The sequence below is a fragment of the Thalassophryne amazonica genome, chromosome 11 (assembly GCF_902500255.1).
Source record: "Thalassophryne amazonica chromosome 11, fThaAma1.1, whole genome shotgun sequence".
Lineage (NCBI taxonomy): Eukaryota > Metazoa > Chordata > Actinopteri > Batrachoidiformes > Batrachoididae > Thalassophryne > Thalassophryne amazonica.
In genome coordinates, this window is record NC_047113.1 from 83,479,452 (window position 1) to 83,499,991 (window position 20,540).

Consider the following 20,540-nt stretch of genomic DNA (forward strand, 5'->3'; position numbering starts at 1 on the left):
TCTTCCCCGGGTCCTCCTCCCAATGGGACGTACCCGGAACACCTCTCCAGCGAGGCGTCCAGGGGTCATCCGGAAAAGATGCCCGAGCCACCTTAGCTGGCTCCTTTCGATGTGGAGGAGCAGCGGCTTGACTCAGAGCTCCTCCCGAAACATTTAGTGACAAAAACGTTTGAAGGACCTAAATTACATGGTAAGGACCCTTTTCCAGGCAAGTAAGATGTAAATAAAGGAACTGCTTAAAATTGTGGCGATTAAGAGGGCAATAGTTGGGGGTCTGGGGGGGCAGAAGCAGAAGACTTTTGCCATGATTATGCTCCCAACATGTTTACTGAAAATAAAGTGTGACAGACCTAAATGAGATGGTGAGGACTTTTTCCAGGCATGTGAGAATGCAAACAAAGAAAATGCTTAAAGTGGCGGGTGGGGGTGGGGGGTTACGAGGGCCGTAGTTGGGGAGCCTGGGGGGTGAAGCTGAATATTTTTAGCCATGCTAATGCTCTCCAGAAGCATACAGAAAAATGCCTGACGGACCTAAATGACATACACATACAGTATTATGGTTAAAATAGACCCCAAAAATGACGTGTTGAGTCATTCTTGACTGTAGAGGGCAGTATATCGCTTCAACTTCTTTAACGCCTTCCCGAACCTCAAAAGAAGAAGTAGTTGTAGTTTGCACGATGGCGTCTCGTTATTACCAGGAGATGCAGGAGAGCTTCAAAACTAACAGCAAAAGTCGTGAGTTTCCTGCTCACACGGCGAAAGTCCATTCGGTGGCGTGGAGCTGTGACGGAAGGAGACTCGCCTCCGGTTCTTTCGATAAAACTGCTAGTGTTTTTGTCCTGGAAAAAGATCGTTTGGTGAGTCGAGCTTCCTTTAGCAGCTAATGCTAACTAGCACAGTGTAGCTACATGAATGAATGAATGAATGAATGAATGATTAATTAAATAAACTGGGACGATCAAAAAATAGTATATCTATACAGTCACGACACGATACATATCACTGTACGTAACCACATCACTGTTCCCACTAATTATGCAGAAAGTAATCTGGTGAATGTTTTAAATTTTTCTACCTTTATGTATTATGATGATTTTTATGCAGTAAGTTGTTTTCATGGTATCACAAACCAAAACAGGATTTGATACAATTATCACGATGCATTGTTACAACCCCATTTCATTGTTTTTTTTTTTGTTGTTTTTTAATCAGGTTTTGGTTGAAAAAGTTATAAAGTTTGGAATTAAAGCAACATCTAAAGATTTTTACTTTTTAATAATGAGTCAAAACCACGTTTTAAATGCTGGTAGTTTAATATTTTAAAAGCACATGTAGCAGGATGGATGACCTTAATGATGTTCAGCTGGTGGATTGAGTGCAGCTGGTTGTGGCAGAGGAGTGTTTGCATAAAAGAGGGAGTGTGTGTGCTCTTCTTTCTCTTTCTGGAGACTGACTGCGGGTGTTTGGACGTGTTCACATCCATGTTCCCGTGAAGACAGGTAGGCGCCGGCCACAGCTGCAGGCTCGTTGAGGTGTAGTGGTGAGTGTTTAAGAAGGTGGTTTTGTTGTACAGAGACCTCTGTGTGGGCTGTCGTTGGTGGTGCGCTGCTGAGTTTGTGGTGCTCTTGATGCTCTGGGGTGGTGTCGAGTTACAGCTGATTGCTGTGACGGACGGTTCGGTATGTACAGCACAAAGCTCCTCTTTCAGATATGTTTTATATTTATTTGTTTAAAATGTAGGATTTTGGACCAAGCTGTGGAAGGAGGCCGTGCTGCTTTGCTCTGGTGCTCTGCTGAAAGATTTCGCCCCGTGGGACCAGTGGATGTGCCCTGTTTGCTGCGGCGGCTTTGCGCTGAGTGTGGACATTTGGAAAACTCTGCCAGCTGCGTGTTGCAAGGGCGCCCTCATGTGGTCATAATTGGTGGTTTTAAATGAGTTTTTTATAAAATTGTCTTTAACTAGAACTTCAGTTGTTAATAAATTATTTGTTTGTATTTGGGAACCACATCTCTGTCTCAATTACAACGAACCTGTGTGTCTTAGGTTGAAAGTTATTCAATTGTCGAATTCCCTGGGTGAAATTCCCAGGGTGGTGTCAGAAGTCCGACATACCATGTTCATTCATGATTTCTAATTGCCTTGACGATTGAGGAGCAATTGTCCGCTTTGCCACATTTTGGTGTCAAGAAGTGGGATGTAAATTGAGACTAGAGAGGTGTGTTCTGTTAGTTTTTTTTTTTTTTTTTTTTGATGAAGTTAATTTTTTTTGTGTGTTTAATCTGTTTTTTGTTTTTCGTTTTCCAGAGCAAAGCAGCAGGTGGCCTCGGTGCAAGTAATTTCCCCTATTTTGGTCGCATCCTCATTGTGGGAAAGTCTCAAGGGGTATGATGGCAGAGGAAACGCAGGAGCTGAGAGAGTTAGTCACTCAGCTTAGGATGGAGAATGAGAGATTGAAGCAGGAACAGGCTGAGGCAGCGCCTGGCCCGAGTATAGAGCCCTCATCTAAAGTGTCCTCTAGTGGTAATGCTCCAGTAATGGAGAAGTTTATTTTTTTACCCCGAGATAGAAAATGTCCCATGTTTAATGGTAAGATAGGTATGGGGTTGGCTGAATGGTTGGAGGAGATGCAGGCTTGTGTGAGAGGCTGTCATGTCTCTAAAGCTGACCAGGCATTTTTTTATTTTGATCATCTGGAGGGGGAAGCATGTGAGGAAATAAAGCATCGTTCCAGTGAACAGCGTTCAGACCCATTAAAGATCATTGGGGTGTTGCAGGAGCTGTATGGGGATACAGAATCTTATGTGGCACTTCAAGAGGCCTTTTTCTCCCGCAGGCAGCGTGAGGGAGAGACTCTGTTAGGGATTTCATTGGCATTAATGAGTCTGATGACATCTGTTAAGCAGCGCGCACCTAATGGTGTCCCAAATGCAGAGGTTTTGTTACATGATCAGTTTGTTGAGTGTGTGTTTGATGGGTCACTTCGCAGTTTGTGCGCCGGCAGCCTACTGCTACCTTGTGGGAGGTTAGGGGTGAGGCAATTAGATGGGAACGAGAGGGTTCACCTGGAGGTACGAAGGGTAGTGATTTTTCCATCCAGTCTGTTGCGGGCACTCAGTGCGGGGTTCAGGGCAGTGGCCAGGTGGAGGCTGGTTCTTTTCAGGCCTCGGAACTACAGGAAGTAAGGGAGATGCTCCAGCGGCAACAGGAGCAGTTGAATCGGCTGACTCAGAGTATTTCCCATTTGCAGCATTCTGGGCGGTTTCGTCAATCAGTTTCCCGGGGGTCAAATAATTTGTAGGCGCTGCCAGAAACCAGGTCACTTTGCCAGGGAGTGTGATGGAGTTCGGGTGGTGGCCCGCAGTCGATCCTTTTTGTCAGCCTCTTCATTGAACAAACCATCTTCTGCCGCTCAGGGGTCGGGAAACTAGTGCCCGCCTAGCTCAGGGGGGGGCAAGTTACTGGCTCAGGTTTGCGTAGGACGTGTGACAAGGTAGTGTCCAAGCTTGTCGCCGTGTCCTCATTTAATGGTGAGCATGGGGGGAGTTGGGATCCCTTGTTTGATAGATACAGGATCTATGGTGTCAACTATTCCAGAGTCTCTTTTTCATCAGCAGTTTGAGCCAGGGGGTTTGGGGTGGCTGAAATCATGTAATTGGCTACAGCTTAAAGCAGCTAATGGCTTAGCCATCCCTTACCTGGGCTATTTGGAGTTGGATGTGGAGCTTTGTGGTAAACTGATGCCAGGATGTGGCATTTTGGTGGTTAAAGATGTGCCTGGTGTGTCTCCGCAGGCTTCTGGGGTCCTGGGGATGAATGTCATCCGCAGGTGTTATGGGGAACTTTTTGGGCAGTATGGGGTTTCCCTGTTTGATTTGCCAGCAGTGGCGGAGGCTCCGGAGTATGTCACGCAGGCGTTTCAGAAGTGCCACAAGGCTAGTGGTATTGTGGATCAAGGAGTAGGGAAGGTTAAGGTTCATGGGGGAGAGGCTTGTCAGATTCCGGGCGGTGTAATGAAGTTTGTTAGGGCGACATGCTCGGAGCGGTATTCTGGTGGAGCGGCTCTGTTTGAGCCTGTGGAGTCTGGCTTGCCTGCTGGACTGTTGGCATCTCCTGCATTGGTGCAGGTGCAGCAGGGTATAGCCTACATTCCGGTGATGAATGTAGGATCGGTGGATCTGTGGTTACATCCCCGGGCTATGATTGGCACTTTAGAGGAAGTTCGGGTTGTGAGTCTGCCTGCGGGGGTTGCCGAGGTGCCCCCGGTGGAGGCAATAGTGGCCTTGCAGTCCATTTCTCCATCAGTGCAGGATCAGATTGCTGCCCTGGAATTGGGTCACTTGCCTCTGGAAGTACAAGGTAAGGTGAGAGCATTGTTGGGTCAGTTTAGTTCTGTCTTTTCAGCCCAAGATGGGGATCTGGGTTGTACTGACCTAATATCACATGAGATTCCGCTTCTGGATGATATTCCAGTGCGACAGCGGTATCGCAGAATTCCGCCTTCTGAGTATAATGTTGTCAAAGATCACATCAATCAGCTGCTTGGAACACAAGTTATTAGGGAGAGTAGCAGTCCTTATGCCTCTCCTATTGTGCTGGTTAAGAAAAAGGATGGCAGTTTGCGCATGTGTTGATTACAGGCTCTTGAATGGAAAAACTAGGAAGGACGCCTTTGCCTCGGATTGATGAGTCCTTGGATGCCCTCACTGGGGCTCGTTGGTTTTCTACCATGGATCTGGCGAGTGGGTATAATCAGGTTCCTGTGGCGGAGGCTGATCGTCATAAGACGGCCTTTTGCACGCCTTTTGGTTTGTTTGAGTGGAACCGGATGCCCTTTGGGCTTTGCAACGCTCCTGGTACTTTTGAGCGATTGATGCAGAGGATTTTAGGTGATCAGCAGTGTCTCTCCTTATTGTTGTATTTGGATGACATTGTGTTTTTTTCCTCTACTGTTGACCAACATCTGGATAGGTTGAGGGTGGTGCTGGAGCGTTTGCAGCATGAGGGGTTAAAGGTGAAACTCAAAGTGTGCATTTTTTCAGCAGGAAGTGCATTACCTGGGGCATGTCATCTCTGATAAGGGTGTGGCTACTGACCCTAGCAAGGTGGAGGTGGTTGCTCATTGGCCACCTCCGGTCACACTCTCGGAACTGCGCTCTTTTCTGGGCTTTGCCAGCCACTACCGCCGGTTTGTAGGTGGTTTTGCAAGGTTGGCAGCACCCCCACACAAGTTGATAGCAGAGTTGGCTGGGGTGAAGCCCAGTCGGGTAGATCAGCCAGTTTCGGGTTATTGGACAGAGGAATGTGGCCGTAGCTTTGAGACTTTAAAAGCTAAGCTTACCTCTGCACCTGTGCTGGCATATGCCGATTTTAGTCTTCCATTTATTTTGGAGGTGGATGCTAGCTATGGGGGGCTGGGAGCAGTGTTGTCTCAGGAACAGGATGGTAAAGTTAGGCCGATTGCTAACGCAAGCCGTGGGTTACGCCCTACTGAGCGTAATATGGTGAACTACAGCTCTATGAAGTTGGAATTTTTGGCACTCAAGTGGGCAATGACTGAGAAGTTTAGGGAGTACTTGCTGGGTCATAAGTGCATTGTGTACACAGACAACAATCCTTTGAGTCATTTGTCATCTGCAAAACCTGGTGCTACTGAGCAACGTTGGGCAGCGCAGTTGGCCTCATTTGATTTTGAGATTAAGTATCGTTTGGGTTGTAGTAATAAGAACGCGGATGCCCTTTCTCGGTTGCATTCTCCTGGGATGCAGGACCTCCAGGTAATGGTTAGTGGTGCCCAGCTTCCGGAGCCGCTGCAACAGGTTTGTCAGGGGAGTAAGGTAGATGTAAGGCAGGCTGTGGTTGCAGCCTTGCCCCACTGTCTTCCATCTGACCTGGATGCATTGCAGCGGGTTGATCCAGTGATTCGGGAGGTTTGGGTGTTTTGGGACCGTAAAAGGGGTCCTGATAAGGAAGAGCGCAATCAGGTGTCGCAGTCAGCCCGGGTGTTGCTTCGGCAGTGGGACCAGTTGGTGGAGAGGGATGGTGTCTTGTACCGTCAGGTGTTTAAGTCCAATGGAGCTGGGGTTGTGTTGCAGTTGGTGTTGCCTGCAGCTTTAAAAGCTGATGTGTTGACTGAGGTTCATCAAGGGCATGCTCATCAAGGGGTTGAGAGGACCCTAGAGCTTTTACGTCAGCGATGTTATTGGCCAGGGATGTCTGCGGAAGTGGCAGATTGGTGCCAGGCATGTGAGAGGTGTCAGGTAGCAAAGGTGAACCAACCAGTGGCTCGCGGCCCCATAGGACACCTGTTGGCATCTCGGCCTAATGAGATTCTTGCCATTGATTTTACTGTTCTAGATCCTAGTCATGGTGGAGTGGAAGATGTTTTGGTAATGACTGACGTCTTTAGTAAGTACACGTGGGCAGTCCCTACCCGTGACCAGCGAGCTCCTACAGTAGCTCAAGTTCTGGTTACGGAGTGGTTTTCGAGGTTTGGGGTTCCATCTCGGATACATTCTGATCAGGGACGGAGTTTTGAGTGTGTATTGATCCAGCAGTTGTGTGGCTTTTATGGCATAGAGAAATCTCGTACTACACCATACCATCCGTCTGGGAATGGGCAGTGTGAGTGTTTTAATAGAACGCTTCATGATCTGTTGCGCACGCTGCCCGTGTCTCGAAAGCATCATTGGGGTTCTTGTCTGCCCCAGGTTTTGTATGCTTATAATACAACACCGCATCAGGCAACTGGTGAGTCTCCTTTTTTGTTGATGTTTGGTCAGGAGCCAAGGCTTCCGGTTGATTTTCTGTTGGGTCGAGTTCGGGAGCCTTTGGGTGGTTTTGTTCATGAGTGGGTCCGGGAGCACCAGACCTGCTTGCAGATGGCTTTTGATGGAGCCCGGGATCGGCTGAAGGCCGCTGCAGAGCGGCGTAAGAAGGAATATGATCAGCGTATCCGTGATGCTCCCCTGAAGGAGGGCCAGTTGGTCTGGTTGCGAGATTTTGGGGTACGGGGCCGTCATAAGATCCAGCACCAGTGGTCCTCTGTGATGTATCGTGTCCTGAGGGCACCACAAGGAGAAGGGACTGTTTATACAATTGCCCCTAAGGATGATTTAACCAGAGCCAAGCAGGTTCATCGCTCATTGTTGAAGGTAGTGGTAGGGCTTGGGTCCCCTGATGAGGTTGTGGCCCATTCTCTGCCCCCTGTGGAGTTTTCTCCACCTGTGGTGGAGCAATTACAGGACAGGTGGTGGCGTAATGGCGGGTGGTTGGTGTCAGGATCCGAGGACCCTGCGTCTACTTCAGTTGTGCGGGAAGTGGTGACTCTGCCTGCTCCTCAGGTGGAGGGGGTGGGAGAGGTGACCCAGGTTGCCCCTCAGGTGGAGAGTGCGGAGGTTGAGTTTACCTGCTTCCCCGCAGTTGAGTCCACCAGTAGATCCAGTGGTTGCTGTGCCACCTCTGCCAGTGGAGTCTAGTATGTCTTCCCTCCCCCCTAGTGAAGAGGTTGTACTTCGGCCGACGACTAGGGTTACTGCGAGTCATCATTCTAATATTCATCATCTTCCACGGTCTGCAGTGCAAGTGGGTCCTTCTGGCCCTACGTAATATAGGTGGTATGATTAAGGTTAAGGAATGGGGTCTATTCCATCGTCGGGGCGACGATATTTGTGGGGGTGGATTGTAGCAGGATGGATGACCTTAATGATGTTCAGATGGTGGATTGAGTGCAGCTGGTTGTGGCAGAGGAGTGTTTGCATAAAAGAGGGAGTGTGTGTGCTCTTCTTTCTCTTTCTGGAGACTGACTGCAGGTGTTTGGACGTGTTCACTTCCATGTTCCCGTGAAGACAGGTAGGCGCCGGCCACAGCTGCAGGCTCGTTGAGGTGTAGTGGTGAGTGTTTAAGGAGGTGGTTTTGTTGTACAGAGACCTCTGTGTGGGCTGTCGTTGGTGGTGCGCTGCTGAGTTTGTGGTGCTCTTGACGCTCTGGGGTGGTGTCGAGTTACAGCTCATTGCTGTGACGGACGGTTCGGTATGTACAGCACAAAGTATGCTCCTCTTTCAGATATTTGTTTTATATTTATTTGTTTAAAATGTAGGATTTTGGACCAAGCTGTGGAAGGAGGCCCTGCTGCTTTGCTCTGGTGCTCTGCTGAAAGATTTCGTCCCGTGGGACCAGTGGATGTGCCCTGTTTGCTGCGGCGGCTTTGCGCTGAGTGTGGACATTTGGAAAACTCTCCCAGCTGCGTGTGCTGCCGGGCTGCGTGATGCAAGGGCGCCCTCGTGGTCATAATTGGTGGTGTTTTAAATGAGTTTTTATAAAATTGTCTTTTTAACTAGAACTTCAAATGTTAATAAATTATGTTTGTATTTGGGAACCACGTCTCTGTCTCACTTACAACGAACGTGTGTCTTAGGTTGAAGTTATTCAATTGTCGAATTCCCTGGGTGAAATTCCCAGGGTGGTGTCAGAAGTCCGACATACCATGTGCATTCATGATTTCTAATTGCTTTGACGATTGAGGAGCAATTGTCCCCTTTGCCACACACACTTTGAAATTGCATTCTAATTTTGTTGGTGGGGGGCGGCTTTAAAAATGTTCTGCAAAATGTGCTTCTTTTTTTTTTCTGTTTTTATCTTCAGGTGAAGGAGAACAACTACAGAGGTCATGGCGACAGTGTGGATCAGCTCTGCTGGCATCCCACTAACCCAGATCTGTTTGTCACTGCGTCTGGAGACAAGACCATCCGCATATGGGACGTACGAACCACTAAATGCATCGCTTCTGTTAATACAAAAGGTGACTGACTGGATAATGAACACTGAGGGTCCGTTCACACTGTAACGTGAAGTGGCCGACATAGAGGATTCACAAAAATCTTTACAAAATGCTAGAGAAGGCTCGCTCCCGATTTCCTGTGAATATAGCTCAGCAGAGGGTGACTTTATACCGGTGGAGCTTGAGGTTTGATGATGGTCCACTACGTAATGACAGGAACCAGTTCAGTTTTTGCCATTGGAGAGTGGGCACATTGGTAGCACGCTCCACAAAGCAGTAGCGTAGCTTGGAGGTGCTGATCGTTAACTCAGTTTGAGAAATCACATGACGTCTCACATGTAAACTCAAGGAAACGCTGCGATTGTGTCACTTGCTACTGGTTCATCATCAAGTCAGCTTCTGTATCTTTATTCATATGTCGTCATGCCCAAGGGATCCAGTGGTGGGATTGCGGCCGTCCAGCCAAGACTTCGACTTTGGCTGGCAGACTTGTAGTAACGCTGTACTAGTGGAGATGACGTAGTGGTGGAGCGCAATTCTTGCTGGCGTTTTACATTTTAAGCGTGTTGAAAATCAGCAATGCCCGACTGATGTCAACTTAGTCTGGCAGACCTCGACATTAGTCAACATTAATGGTCATTCGCCAGACTGATCGCCAGATTGTGAATGCTCTTGTTTGGTCTGGACCGTCTGACTTGTCAGTTTGGTCCAAACTAAAATAGCAAGTCTGAAAGCTGCCTTGTATTGATTGATTGATTGATTGATTTTATTCGTATAAAATGTACTCATTCATAAAATACAAAAATGTATTAACTAAACACATAAATACATAAAATACAGGGTAACACAAAAAGCAATAAATACTTGTTTCCATTGTGGCCCAACAATGGAAACTATCAAAATTCGGACCAAAGAACCAAAGTGTAGTCTGACCAAAACAGGTGGTCTCAGTCTGGATCAAACTGATCCATGTTCTGGTGCCTTTGCAAAGATGAGACGACAGTAGTATGGTAAAAATGTTTTGTCATTTGTCTTTTAGATGCTATGAAAGAAAACTGTTCAGGTGTTATGGCGATGAATACCCGGCTGTATATTCTGGCATCATGTTGGCAACATTTTTATGTAAACAAGCATTGTACCGATTGGGTTTGTTTTATACGTATGAATTTAAAAAAGTGAAAATATTGATTTCATAACTATTTTTTTTTTTTTCCTTCCCCAGGAGAGAACATCAACATTTGCTGGAGTCCTGACGGTCAGACCATTGCCGTGGGCAACAAGGATGATGTGGTGACTTTCATCGATGCCAAGACGCACCGCTCCAAAGCCGAGGAGCATTTTAAGTTTGAGGTCAACGAGATCTCCTGGAACAATGACAACGACATGTTTTTCCTCACAAATGGCAATGGCTGCATCAATATCCTGAGGTACGAGGGAGGCAGGTTCTCTCATGTAATCCAGATCCACAACCAGTTCCAAACCTGGATCCTAGAACTTTCTAAGATGTTTTTATTTTTCTTCCTGTTTGAAGGTTAAATTCTATCAAACTGTTTTACCAGGTGTCAGAACGTAAACAGTCTGAATGCTTGATTGCAGTTATCCTGATCTCAAACTGATCCAGTCCATCAGCGCTCACCCGTCCAACTGCATCTGCATCAAGTTTGACCCCACAGGAAAATACTTTGCCACAGGAAGTGCCGACGCACTGGTCAGCCTGTGGGACGTGGAAGAGCTGGTGTGCGTCCGCTGCTTCTCCAGGTCAAAGTCCATCGAAAACGTGCCGCTGCACTTTGGACTCCCTCGGTCCTTCTTTGCTTGACCAGGTTTGTGGTGAACTCTTGTTACTGCAGATTGGACTGGCCTGTGAGGACGCTGAGCTTCAGCCACGATGGGAAGATGCTGGCCTCGGCTTCTGAGGATCACTTCATCGACATCGCAGAGGTTGAAACGGGTCAGTGTGCCAGGATGATAACGAGGAAACTTTTTGTTTGCCGCCAAATCATGCAATTTGTCACCATCTTCTGGATCTCTCAAACATATTTATATTTGTTGGCATGTTTAAATTAAATGTCAACAGAATCCTCAAAGTTTAGCATGATTTGAAAAGGTTCACCATAAGATAATATCTCATCTGTCAGGTGATGTGAGGCTTTTTCTCTACGGGACTAATGTCACAATGTGCACTCAGTCATGTGACATTTCACTTGTGAGCGTGATGACTTGAGTTTTACTGGCCAGACTGTCACCACATTTGGTATATGTGTGTTCAGCACAGTGACCCCAAGAAAGGTGTTGATTTTGGGCTCGCTTGTCACACGTTAGCATATCAGCGTTTGCTCAGGGTGCTGTGGGTTAGTGCAGATGATATGCTCGTTTTCTTCTTGATAATTAACTGACCTGGTTAATCATTGATTATATGTGTTGATTGACTTATTGCTTTTGCCAGCTGTAGGAATTCTGGGAATTTCAGTAAAAATTCTAGAAGCATGTATTGAGCACCATTATTTTTTATAGTTTAAAATTTTTGTCTGTGTTCATAGGCGAGAAGCTGTGGGAGGTTCAGTGCGATTCGCCGACGTTCACCGTGGCTTGGCACCCCAAGAGGCCACTGCTCGCCTATGCCTGCGACGACAAAGATGGCAAGTACGACAACAACCGAGAGGCGGGTACTGTCAAATTGTTCGGCCTCCCCAACGACTCCTGAGAGTTGTATTCCGTGCGGTTTCCTGGTGAACAGTCTAACTTCCTACTGACGGCTGGCTGATGATGTTCAAGGAATCGTGATGAACGTGGTCGCTGCTGCTTTTTGTTTAAGCTCCTCTCCACAAAGATACCCGTTTGTGACATGGCAGAAGTTGAAGCATCTTATTTTTGCCAGTTTCAAGGTAAATTTCCCTTTGTTTTAATCAGATCCATGCCACTTGTTAGCAGCAGGGGGTGCTGCTGTTCCATCATAAGACAGGTGACTTTATTCCCTTTTTTTACACACCTGTTTAAAACACTCTATTGTATTATATTGTTAATGTAAATGACTAAAACTTGTTTTTTTTTATATTAAACTGTGTTCTGTGCCGTGTGTATATTTTGGATCTTGAAGAACGGACCTGTAGTTTTTCTTCAGATAGTCAGTCATAAGCCTGATCCCATCAGATCTCAGGAGCTAAGCAGTGCGGCACCTGGATCGTACTTGGGTGGGAGACCTCTTTGGAACACCAGTGGCTTTGTGTGCTTCGCCAGGTTACATTGGAGTTGTGTCAGGAAGGGCATCCGGTGTAAAACTTGTGCCAAATACCAGTGCAGATGTGGCTGTATCCGCTGTGGTGACCCCAAACAAAACGGGAGCGGCCGGAAGGACGACAAGTCATATGGAAGGTTTATTTTATAAACTCAGATCAGGTGGCTTTCAGCACCACTTTTAAGAGAATCTTCCTGTAACCTGGATGGAGTGTCTAGTTTGGTGACCTCAGAGTTGTATTTCTGGTTTTTGTGGATGATGCAGTTCTGTTGGCTTTATCAGACAGTGACCTCCAATGTGCACTGCTCAGGTTGGCCTTGGTCCTATGTCGAAAGTGGGTGGATTGCCCCCTCTGAGTCAGGGGAGAGTTAATGCCCCAAGTGGAGGAGTTTAAATATATCAGTGTCTTGTTCACAATTGGGGGTAAGTTGGAGCATGCAATTGATAGACTGATTAGGGCAGCGTCTGATGTTTTACAGACGTTGGACCAGGCCATCATAGTGAAGTAGCTGAGCCAAAAGGCGAGACTCAATTTATCAGTTGATCTATGCTCCTATCATCACTTATGGTCATGAACTTTGGCTGATGACCGAAGGATACAAGTGGCAGAAGTAAGATTTCTGTCAGATGTTGGGGCTTACACTCCTGAACAGGGTGAGAAACTCCATTATCCGGAGGGACTCTGAGTAGAGCTGCTGCTTCTTCACAGTGAAAGGAGCCCACTGAAGTGGTTCGGTATGTGGTGAGGATGCCCCCCTGGTGTTCTTCTTAGGGAGGTCTTCCAGGCACATCCAACTGGGTGGAGGCCTCAGAGAAGACCCAGGACACTGGAGAGATTATATTTGTCAGCTCGCTCAGGAATGCTTTGGATCGCCCAACAAGAGTTCAAGGACTTCGGTGAGGAAGTTTATAGATAAACTTAGGAACTCTTTAAAAATGAACAAAAAAACCCAACAACCTCCTTTGGGTATATTAACAAACAAAAACTTTGAGTATATAAAAACAACTTTATGGACATATTAAATGATAGAACAGCTGATAAAATGCAAAAAAAAAAACAAGCAAAACAAACATGCAAGATGCAAACTTCAGTCAGTCAATGTTGGAACAGTGTGATTTGACGAAATGTGATATGGTAACTTTCAGTAATCAAAGTTTAATGAAAGGGTCAGAGGGCTGAGGGATAGCCCACACGCTCCACACACCACAATATAAATGTACATCTGTCTGTCGTGTTTTTTGATTGTATGACATCATTATGAAGTTATTCATACAATCAATCACAAATATTTTGCTGATCAATGAATGCTTTAGATTATCCATCCAGGTTTCTTGGTGTGTGAGACATACACAAAAAAGGTGTCTATCAACCCATGTTTAGCTTGACCTTTTTGACAAAAGTCTAATCACACCTCGAGCTCTCTCCAAGTAATATTCTCACCAAATTTGAAGGAAACCTCTTCAGCCCGTTGTGAGTTATCTTGTCCAAAGACACACACCAGTGAAAATGACACCCTGCTGTTTGTAAATGCTCCTGCAGCAGTTTAAATTTGTGTTGTTACAGATGCAGGTGGGTTAGGTGCTGTTGAACCTGCAGTCATGTGACAGTGGAAGTAAGTGGACAAATTTGGTGTCTGTCCTTTTAGTGCTTCCATGGAAACCACAGGTCAAACTGTCGTCATGGTTTCAATCAGGTTTTGTGATCACTGGGTCTCATCAAATTACAGCGTTTCCTGAAGTGTGTTTAAGGACGAGCAGCTGCAAGCAGAGACATAATCGGTCTCGCACGTCCATTTGCTGCAGTCAAAATGAATTAGTCTCTGGGTCTTCTAAAGGCCACTTCCGTCTTTCTGTGTAATTGTTGCGCTGCATTGACCGGAGGCTCCCCGATTGGTTTTGTTTTTTTGGAGAGATGGGAATCTTTGATAGCGGGCCACACACTCTGTGTGCACGTGATTTAAAGGACTTTTTCAGAGGGCCTCAGGATGTCAGACAAAACTGCTGCTAAAGACATAATGTCCATTTCTTGCATTTCAATGATTTTTAATGGGATCAGAGTGTAGTTTAAGGGTCAGTAAATGCTCCGCCCCATCTATCATGTCACCACTGAAAGTGTGTTACAGTAGTGTTCAGAATAATAGTGCTATGTGACTAAAAAGATTAATAAAGGTTTTAAGTGGTTATACAACTGTGGTTATACAACTAAATACTAGTTTAGTGATTCACAGGATTGCTAAAAAAGCAGTTTAAACATAATAGTTTTGAGTTTGTAGCGTCAACAGCAGATGCTACTATTATTGTGAACACCCCCTTTCTACTTTTTTTTACTAGTAGCCCAATTTCATAGCCTTAAGAGTGTGCATATCATGAATGCTTGGTCTTGTTGGATTTGTGAGAATCTACTGGTACCTTGTTTCCCATGTAATAAGAAATATACTCAAAACCTGGATTAATCTTTTTAGTCACATAGCACTACTACAGTATTATTCTGAACACTACTGTATATTCTGATCAATGTGGGTCAAAATCGTAAACCCTATCCACAGGTGGTAAGTTTTGAACTGAATCCTTTATTTGAAAACAAACAAACAAAAAAAAAAAATCAGCAAAAAAAATTATATTTGTGTCAAAGAAAATCCTTTTCACAACTTGAAAGGTAAAAAAAATTGAAAGGGACTCGACCTTTAGAGGGGTATTTTCCCCAAAACAGTTATTAGCCACATGAAACTTTCATTTTTGGAGGGGTATAATGTTGAAGTCATTGTTTCAACAGTCCATCCTGAAAGTTTCCAGTCTTCAAGCAAACTTACCACAGCGAATCTCTCTGTGTGCTACCAGCACCTAGTTTAGCCTGCAAGCCAATGCAGTTTACTGGGGTGAAGCCTTCGCTGTGCACAAGTGAATACTTGGACCTTTAGGTAAGAATTAGGCAAGCAGTGAGGACTAGTGGTCATCCAAAGGACATGGTTGACTTTAAAGCAAAAGTACCACGACTCCACGACTAAAGCCTGACACTCCCAAACACTATCACATATTCTGCAGTGTGCGCATTCACCGGGCACTTTATTTGGTACACCTTGCTGGTGGTTGGACCCCTTTTGCTTTCAGAACTGCCTTAATTCTTTGTGGCATAGATTCAACAATGAGTTAGAAACATTCCTCAGATGATGGTCCATGATGACCACGCAGTTGCCCATTCAACCAGTCTGTCCATCATCCTCTGACCTCTGACATCAACAAGGTGTTTTTGTCCACACAACTGCCACTCACTGGATATCTTTTCTTTTTGAGATTATTCTCTGTAAACCCTACAGATGGTTGTGTGTGAAAATCCCAGTAGATCAGCAGTTTCTGAAATACTCATAGCAGGCCGTCTGGCACCAACAGCCATGCCACCTTCAAAGTCACTTAAATCCTCTTTCTTCCCCATTCTGTTGCTCAGTTTGGGCTTCAGCAAGTTGTCTTCACTGCGTCTACATGCCTAAATGCATTGAGGTGCTGCCATATGATTGGCTGATTAGCTATATTAGTGTTAACAAGCAATTGAACAGGTGTACCTAATAAAGTGGCCGGTTAGTGTACATTCTTTAGTACACGTTCTGCAGCTTGCATGTACACTTATTAAAACATACAATCCATCTAAAAAGCAAGAAAATATTGCCTGAAGTGAATTACAAATGCCCCCCTAGTCCACAGTAATATCTTTAACATGTACGTCATTAAAATAAACCAAGATTGTGCAAATATGACGAAAATACATATTTCCGGTGATATGGTGAAAAAATGGCTGCCATCTTTAAAACTGAAGTAGCTAATGCCTTTTTCTGTTTGTTTGTTTGTTTTTTTTTCCCCCAAAAGTAGACCGAGAAGTATCATTGTACCAAATTTGGTGCTTGTATCACAAAATGAACGCTTTTTTAAATGAGAAATCTCCTGCATTATATAATCAAAATGCTTCAATAACACCACTGTTTAGTTTTTGACTTCTTGAGCTTTGCTTCTTGAATCTGGCTCCTCTTTTATCTGTGACATTTACTATGCAAACGTCCTTTCCCCCGGTGTCTCTTTTTCTGTGTTTCTTCTTCCATCTACAACTTGTTTTACACGTTCTCTGCTGATCGCTGCTCTTTATTCTCTCCACTTTTGTAAAAGTGGTGCATCAGTTCATCTCATCCGCTCATTTCCAGCGAATACGGCGACTGAGACGAATGATGGATTGGTTAGCGAAGCGGGCGTGATGGCTTGTTTGGTGGTGATGAACTGGCCCCGGCTCTGTGACTAATGGACTAATCAGCACTGCTGGACAGCACGGAGAAAGAAGAGGAGGAACCAAACCGAAAATAGTGCTGAGGGAGAGCAGGTGTCGCTCCGAGAAAACACTCAGAATCCAGAGCTTCAGCAGAAACTCCCCTCGATTGATCTGTGGATCAATAAGATCACTTGAGTTCTTCTGTCTTTACTCGGGGTGTAATGATACTCTCGCTCCACAATACATAATGATATCACTGTAGCCAGTAATTATGTGGAAAGTAATGGAAAAAGAAATTATTCTGAAGTATATAATCTGCTAATATATCTGTTTCCTGTTTGTATATTTTATAAATCATTTATGATTCTCTGTAGGAGGTTGTTATTTCTTCCCTGCACTAGTTAGCTTATCATTGCACCAATTAAAAAACAAAATTTATACTTTAATCATGATTCATGATGCATCTTTACACCCCTCAGCTTTAATTGGCATTGAATGATCTTCGTTCTCTAGTGAACCCTGTTTTGTTTTTGCAGCTTTTTATTGTGTTTTTCCAAGAACATCTTTGAGAAGCTGCTGATTTTATTGATCAGATTCACAGGAAAGTAGAAAAAACAACCATCATACATTTAGGCTGCTTCAAATTTGAGATGAAAATCAGAACTAGAAAGACCGAGGAGCAAAAGTTGTTGCTGCTCCTGTTCTGTTCGGGGTCGCCACAGCAGATACAGCCAGATACACATCGGTATTTGGCACAAGTTTTACGCCGGATACCCTTAATGAGGAGCAAAATAAAGTGTACTATATTTTTCAGAGTAGAAGTCACTTTTTAAATTACTTTGGCAAATGGTCATATACCAATTGATAATGCGCTTAGTCCTTGTTTGCAATGGTGATGGACAGGTTAACAGATGAGATCAGACAGGAGTCTCCATGGACTATGATGTTTGCAAATGACATCGTGATATGTTGTCAGAGTAGAGAGCAGGTTGAGTCTAGCCTGGAGGGGTGGAGATCTGCTCTGGAGAGCAGGGGAATGAGAGGGAGTCCAGTGGAATAGTGCAGTTACAAGGAGTAGAAGTGGTGAAAGTAGATGAGTTTAGATACTTGGAGTCACCTGTCCAAAGTAATGGAGAGTGCAGGCAGAGTGGAGTTGGTGGAGAAAGGTGGCAGGAGTGATTTCTGACCGAAGAATATCAGCAAGAGTGAAGGGAAAAGTAGTGAGACCAGCTAAGTTGGATGGCTTTGAGATGGTGGCAAAAAAAAAAAAAAAAACAGGAGGCAGAGCTGAAGATGTCATTCTCTTTGGGAGTGGCGAGGATGGACAGGATTAGGAATGAACATATCAGAGGGACAGCTCAGGTGGGACGGTTTGAAGACAAACCTTTGGTGAGACTGACATGGTTTGGTCATGTGCAGAGGAGGGACGCAGGGTATATAGGGAGAGGGATGCTGAGGATGGAGCCACCAGACCAGGTTTATGGATGTGCTGAGGGAGGACCTGCAGGTGGCTAGTGAGACAGAGGAAGATACAGAGGACAGGGTGAGATGGAGACGAATGATCTGCTGTGGCGCCCCCTAATGGGAGCAACCAAAAGAAGACGGTAACAATGCACAATTATCCCAAATTAAAGAGCTGATAAAAACGTCTGATGTTTCCATGACCTTAGGCCATCAGTCCCTGTGCATCTGATGATTTCTTTTGTACAAACCGCGCCAAATAATCTCCAATATGGTATTGATTGCATTTATTCATCCATTTTGCTAATTTTTGGAATTTAACATTCCTTATGATACACACTGTGAACGACATGAGTTTAATTAATAGCAAATTGTGTCTGCTGTGTTTTTCTGACATCAGAACTAAACAAGTATCCAAACACCAGGCTGTGTCTGAGCCGTGGAACCGACTCTGCCGCGCCATCGCTTTTCTGCAACTCGCCGTTTTGTTTTAATGCTTGTCGTCAGGAGACATGCTGGGTTTTTCCACCAGCTTCTTTGTTGTAATTTAGTCATTTTGAACATTATGCTGAGGACATAACCAGACCTTCAGTGTGAAACCAAAAACATCACCGTGAGGACGAGGAAGGAAAATAAGTCTGTAAGTGGACAGGATGGACTGTGGCTCGTAAAAGCCGAGCAGCACCTGTCCCGCGTGTTTGTTCAGTGTGTTTACTGGTGGATAAATGAGGCTGCTAATGACATTTTAACAATGAGTGTATTAGTGTGACACCAGGCCTCACATCAGCAGCCTCCAGCGAAATCACGCGAAAACACCGCCTGCACGCCAGGTGTCCATCGCACAGTCGCTCAGTTTACACTTCGACCCACTGAAATGTGCACAATACGTATGTTCATGAACAAAATGCAGACATTTGAGTTCTTTATTTGCGGTCATGCTGAAAAGATAATTTGTCCTGTAGGAGGCAGTAGGGAGTTTAAATTCAATACAAATTTATTTACAAATATTAAAAAAAAAAGACATTTCATTTACATTTTAAGAAGTATGCATTTGAGGAAGCTTTCTTGAAATTTGTAAAAAGGATCTCCCAAGAAGCTACCTTAGCTTATAAAAGGAGTCCTAAGCACAAAATATATTACAATACAATTACAACAGTAAAAAATCACCCACCACCCCCTATGGATGCATTAAGCTCTCCCACACACACACATTCATACAGTCCCACATTATCTAGAAATAATATTGCACTTATCCCATCAACTAATCTCATACTGATTTTTGCAGTCATATTCACAAAAGTATGTCAAACACATTAGATTATTTGCGGCAACAATTTTTCTTACATTTACAGTTGTGACAGAGGCATTAAAAAAAAAACAAGGTACAAAGACATTTAATTATAATACATTTAAATTTCATTGTTGTGTACATTATATATACATTGTTTTGTATTATTTACTATTAGGATCTAGCCTGAGTATAAAAAAATGACTTGTAGCAACAAGTCATTTTTCAAAAGTTTCTTAAATATATTTAAAGATACTGAGTTTTGTATTGTATCGTCAATTGCATTCCAGATCTGTGGACCTTTGCATGTAATATTGCAGTAATTCAAATGTGGTTCAAATAAAGTTTGATAAAGTGTTATAAGAGCTTTAAGAGGGAGATAATGTCGAATTTTATAGAATAATCCAACATATTTCGATAACTTACTTGTCAATTCATCAAGTTGTTTTTTAAAGTATAAAAATTCATCAATATATATACCTAAAAATTTTATATACTGTACTCTTTCAATGCCAATTCCATTAATCTCTATCTGTACATTTTCAGTATTTATCCGAGATCTGTTAGAACGAAACATAATGTAGTGAGTTTTATTAATGTTTAAAGATAATTTATTGCATTTGAGCCAAATGTCCACTTTAGTTAATTCTTCATTAACTGTGTTTTGGAGAAACTGAAGATTTTTATGTGATAAAGATTTGTGTCATCTGCAAAAATAATTTTGTGTATTATATCTGACGAATTTATAAAATCTTTTATGCAAATAATAAAAAGAAGTGGACCTAATATGGATCCCTGTGGAACACCACATTTTATTGTTTTATATTGCGATTTGCTGGTATGTATCTGTATGTAATGCTCCCTTTCAGACAAATAGCTTCTGAACCAACTAAGTGCAATACCTCTGACACCATAATGCTCAAGTTTCCCCAATAAGATGTTAAAATCTATAGTTTCAAATGCTTTTGATAAATCAAGAAATATTCCCACTCCACATTCACCTCTATCTATAGCATCATATATTTGCTCTATAAGATCAAGAATAGCCATACATGTTGATCTCTTTTTCCTGAAGCCATACTGAGATGCTTTATTTACTTTGTCTCTTTATTGTCTCTTTATCAGACAGCTGTTCAACTTGTATTGTCTTGCTGACAGCGAACTCGTGCCTTTCTACCGCTTAACTAAAAACAATTTTGTTGTATTTTAAAAGCTTTTAACACAGAATCTCAAATAAGATGGCCACACTGAGTGGGAATGAATGAATGAATAAATAAATAAAATCACAGGACTACAGTTAAGAGCTGCTAAAAGTCATAACTTTCCTGCAACCAGTAGGGGGTGCTAAATGTGCATATCAAAGTTTAGACATAAATGGGCACTTTATCCACTTTTTAACTGGTTATAGGTGATAATCACAACAGGAATAGGTACAAACATCACAGCAGATAAGAAAGTCAGTTGAATGGTTGCTGAGATTTGAGCCAAAAAGCAGAATTTGTTTTTGATAACATCTCTCCAAAATTT

General features: G+C 43.9%; 2 protein-coding genes across 3 annotated transcripts in view; both read left to right on the top strand.

Annotated features, from left to right (window-relative positions):
• The first annotated feature begins 678 nt into the window (after positions 1-678).
• On the top strand, positions 679-17,259 carry thoc3 (THO complex 3). 2 transcript variants are annotated; one of them, XM_034182303.1, is made up of 7 exons: positions 679-860; positions 8,645-8,801; positions 10,003-10,207; positions 10,377-10,538; positions 10,631-10,731; positions 11,321-11,496; positions 17,250-17,259. In XM_034182303.1, exons 1-6 carry the CDS (start codon positions 681-683, stop codon positions 11,482-11,484), a joined length of 969 nt encoding a protein of 322 aa, XP_034038194.1. In that variant the 5' UTR covers positions 679-680; the 3' UTR covers positions 11,485-11,496; positions 17,250-17,259. The 2 variants fall into 2 exon arrangements, with proteins under 2 accessions (XP_034038194.1, XP_034038193.1); XM_034182302.1 differs by lacking the exon at positions 17,250-17,259 and having other exon boundaries at positions 11,321-11,826.
• A 529-nt stretch (positions 17,260-17,788) lies between these two features.
• The window catches only part of cplx2 (complexin 2), a 109,622-nt gene continuing 106,870 nt past the window's right edge, over positions 17,789-20,540 (top strand). Inside the window, exon 1 of the mRNA XM_034182304.1 lies at positions 17,789-17,807. The gene's annotated coding sequence lies outside the window, so the exon portion shown is untranslated. The remainder of the gene's footprint in view (positions 17,808-20,540) is intronic.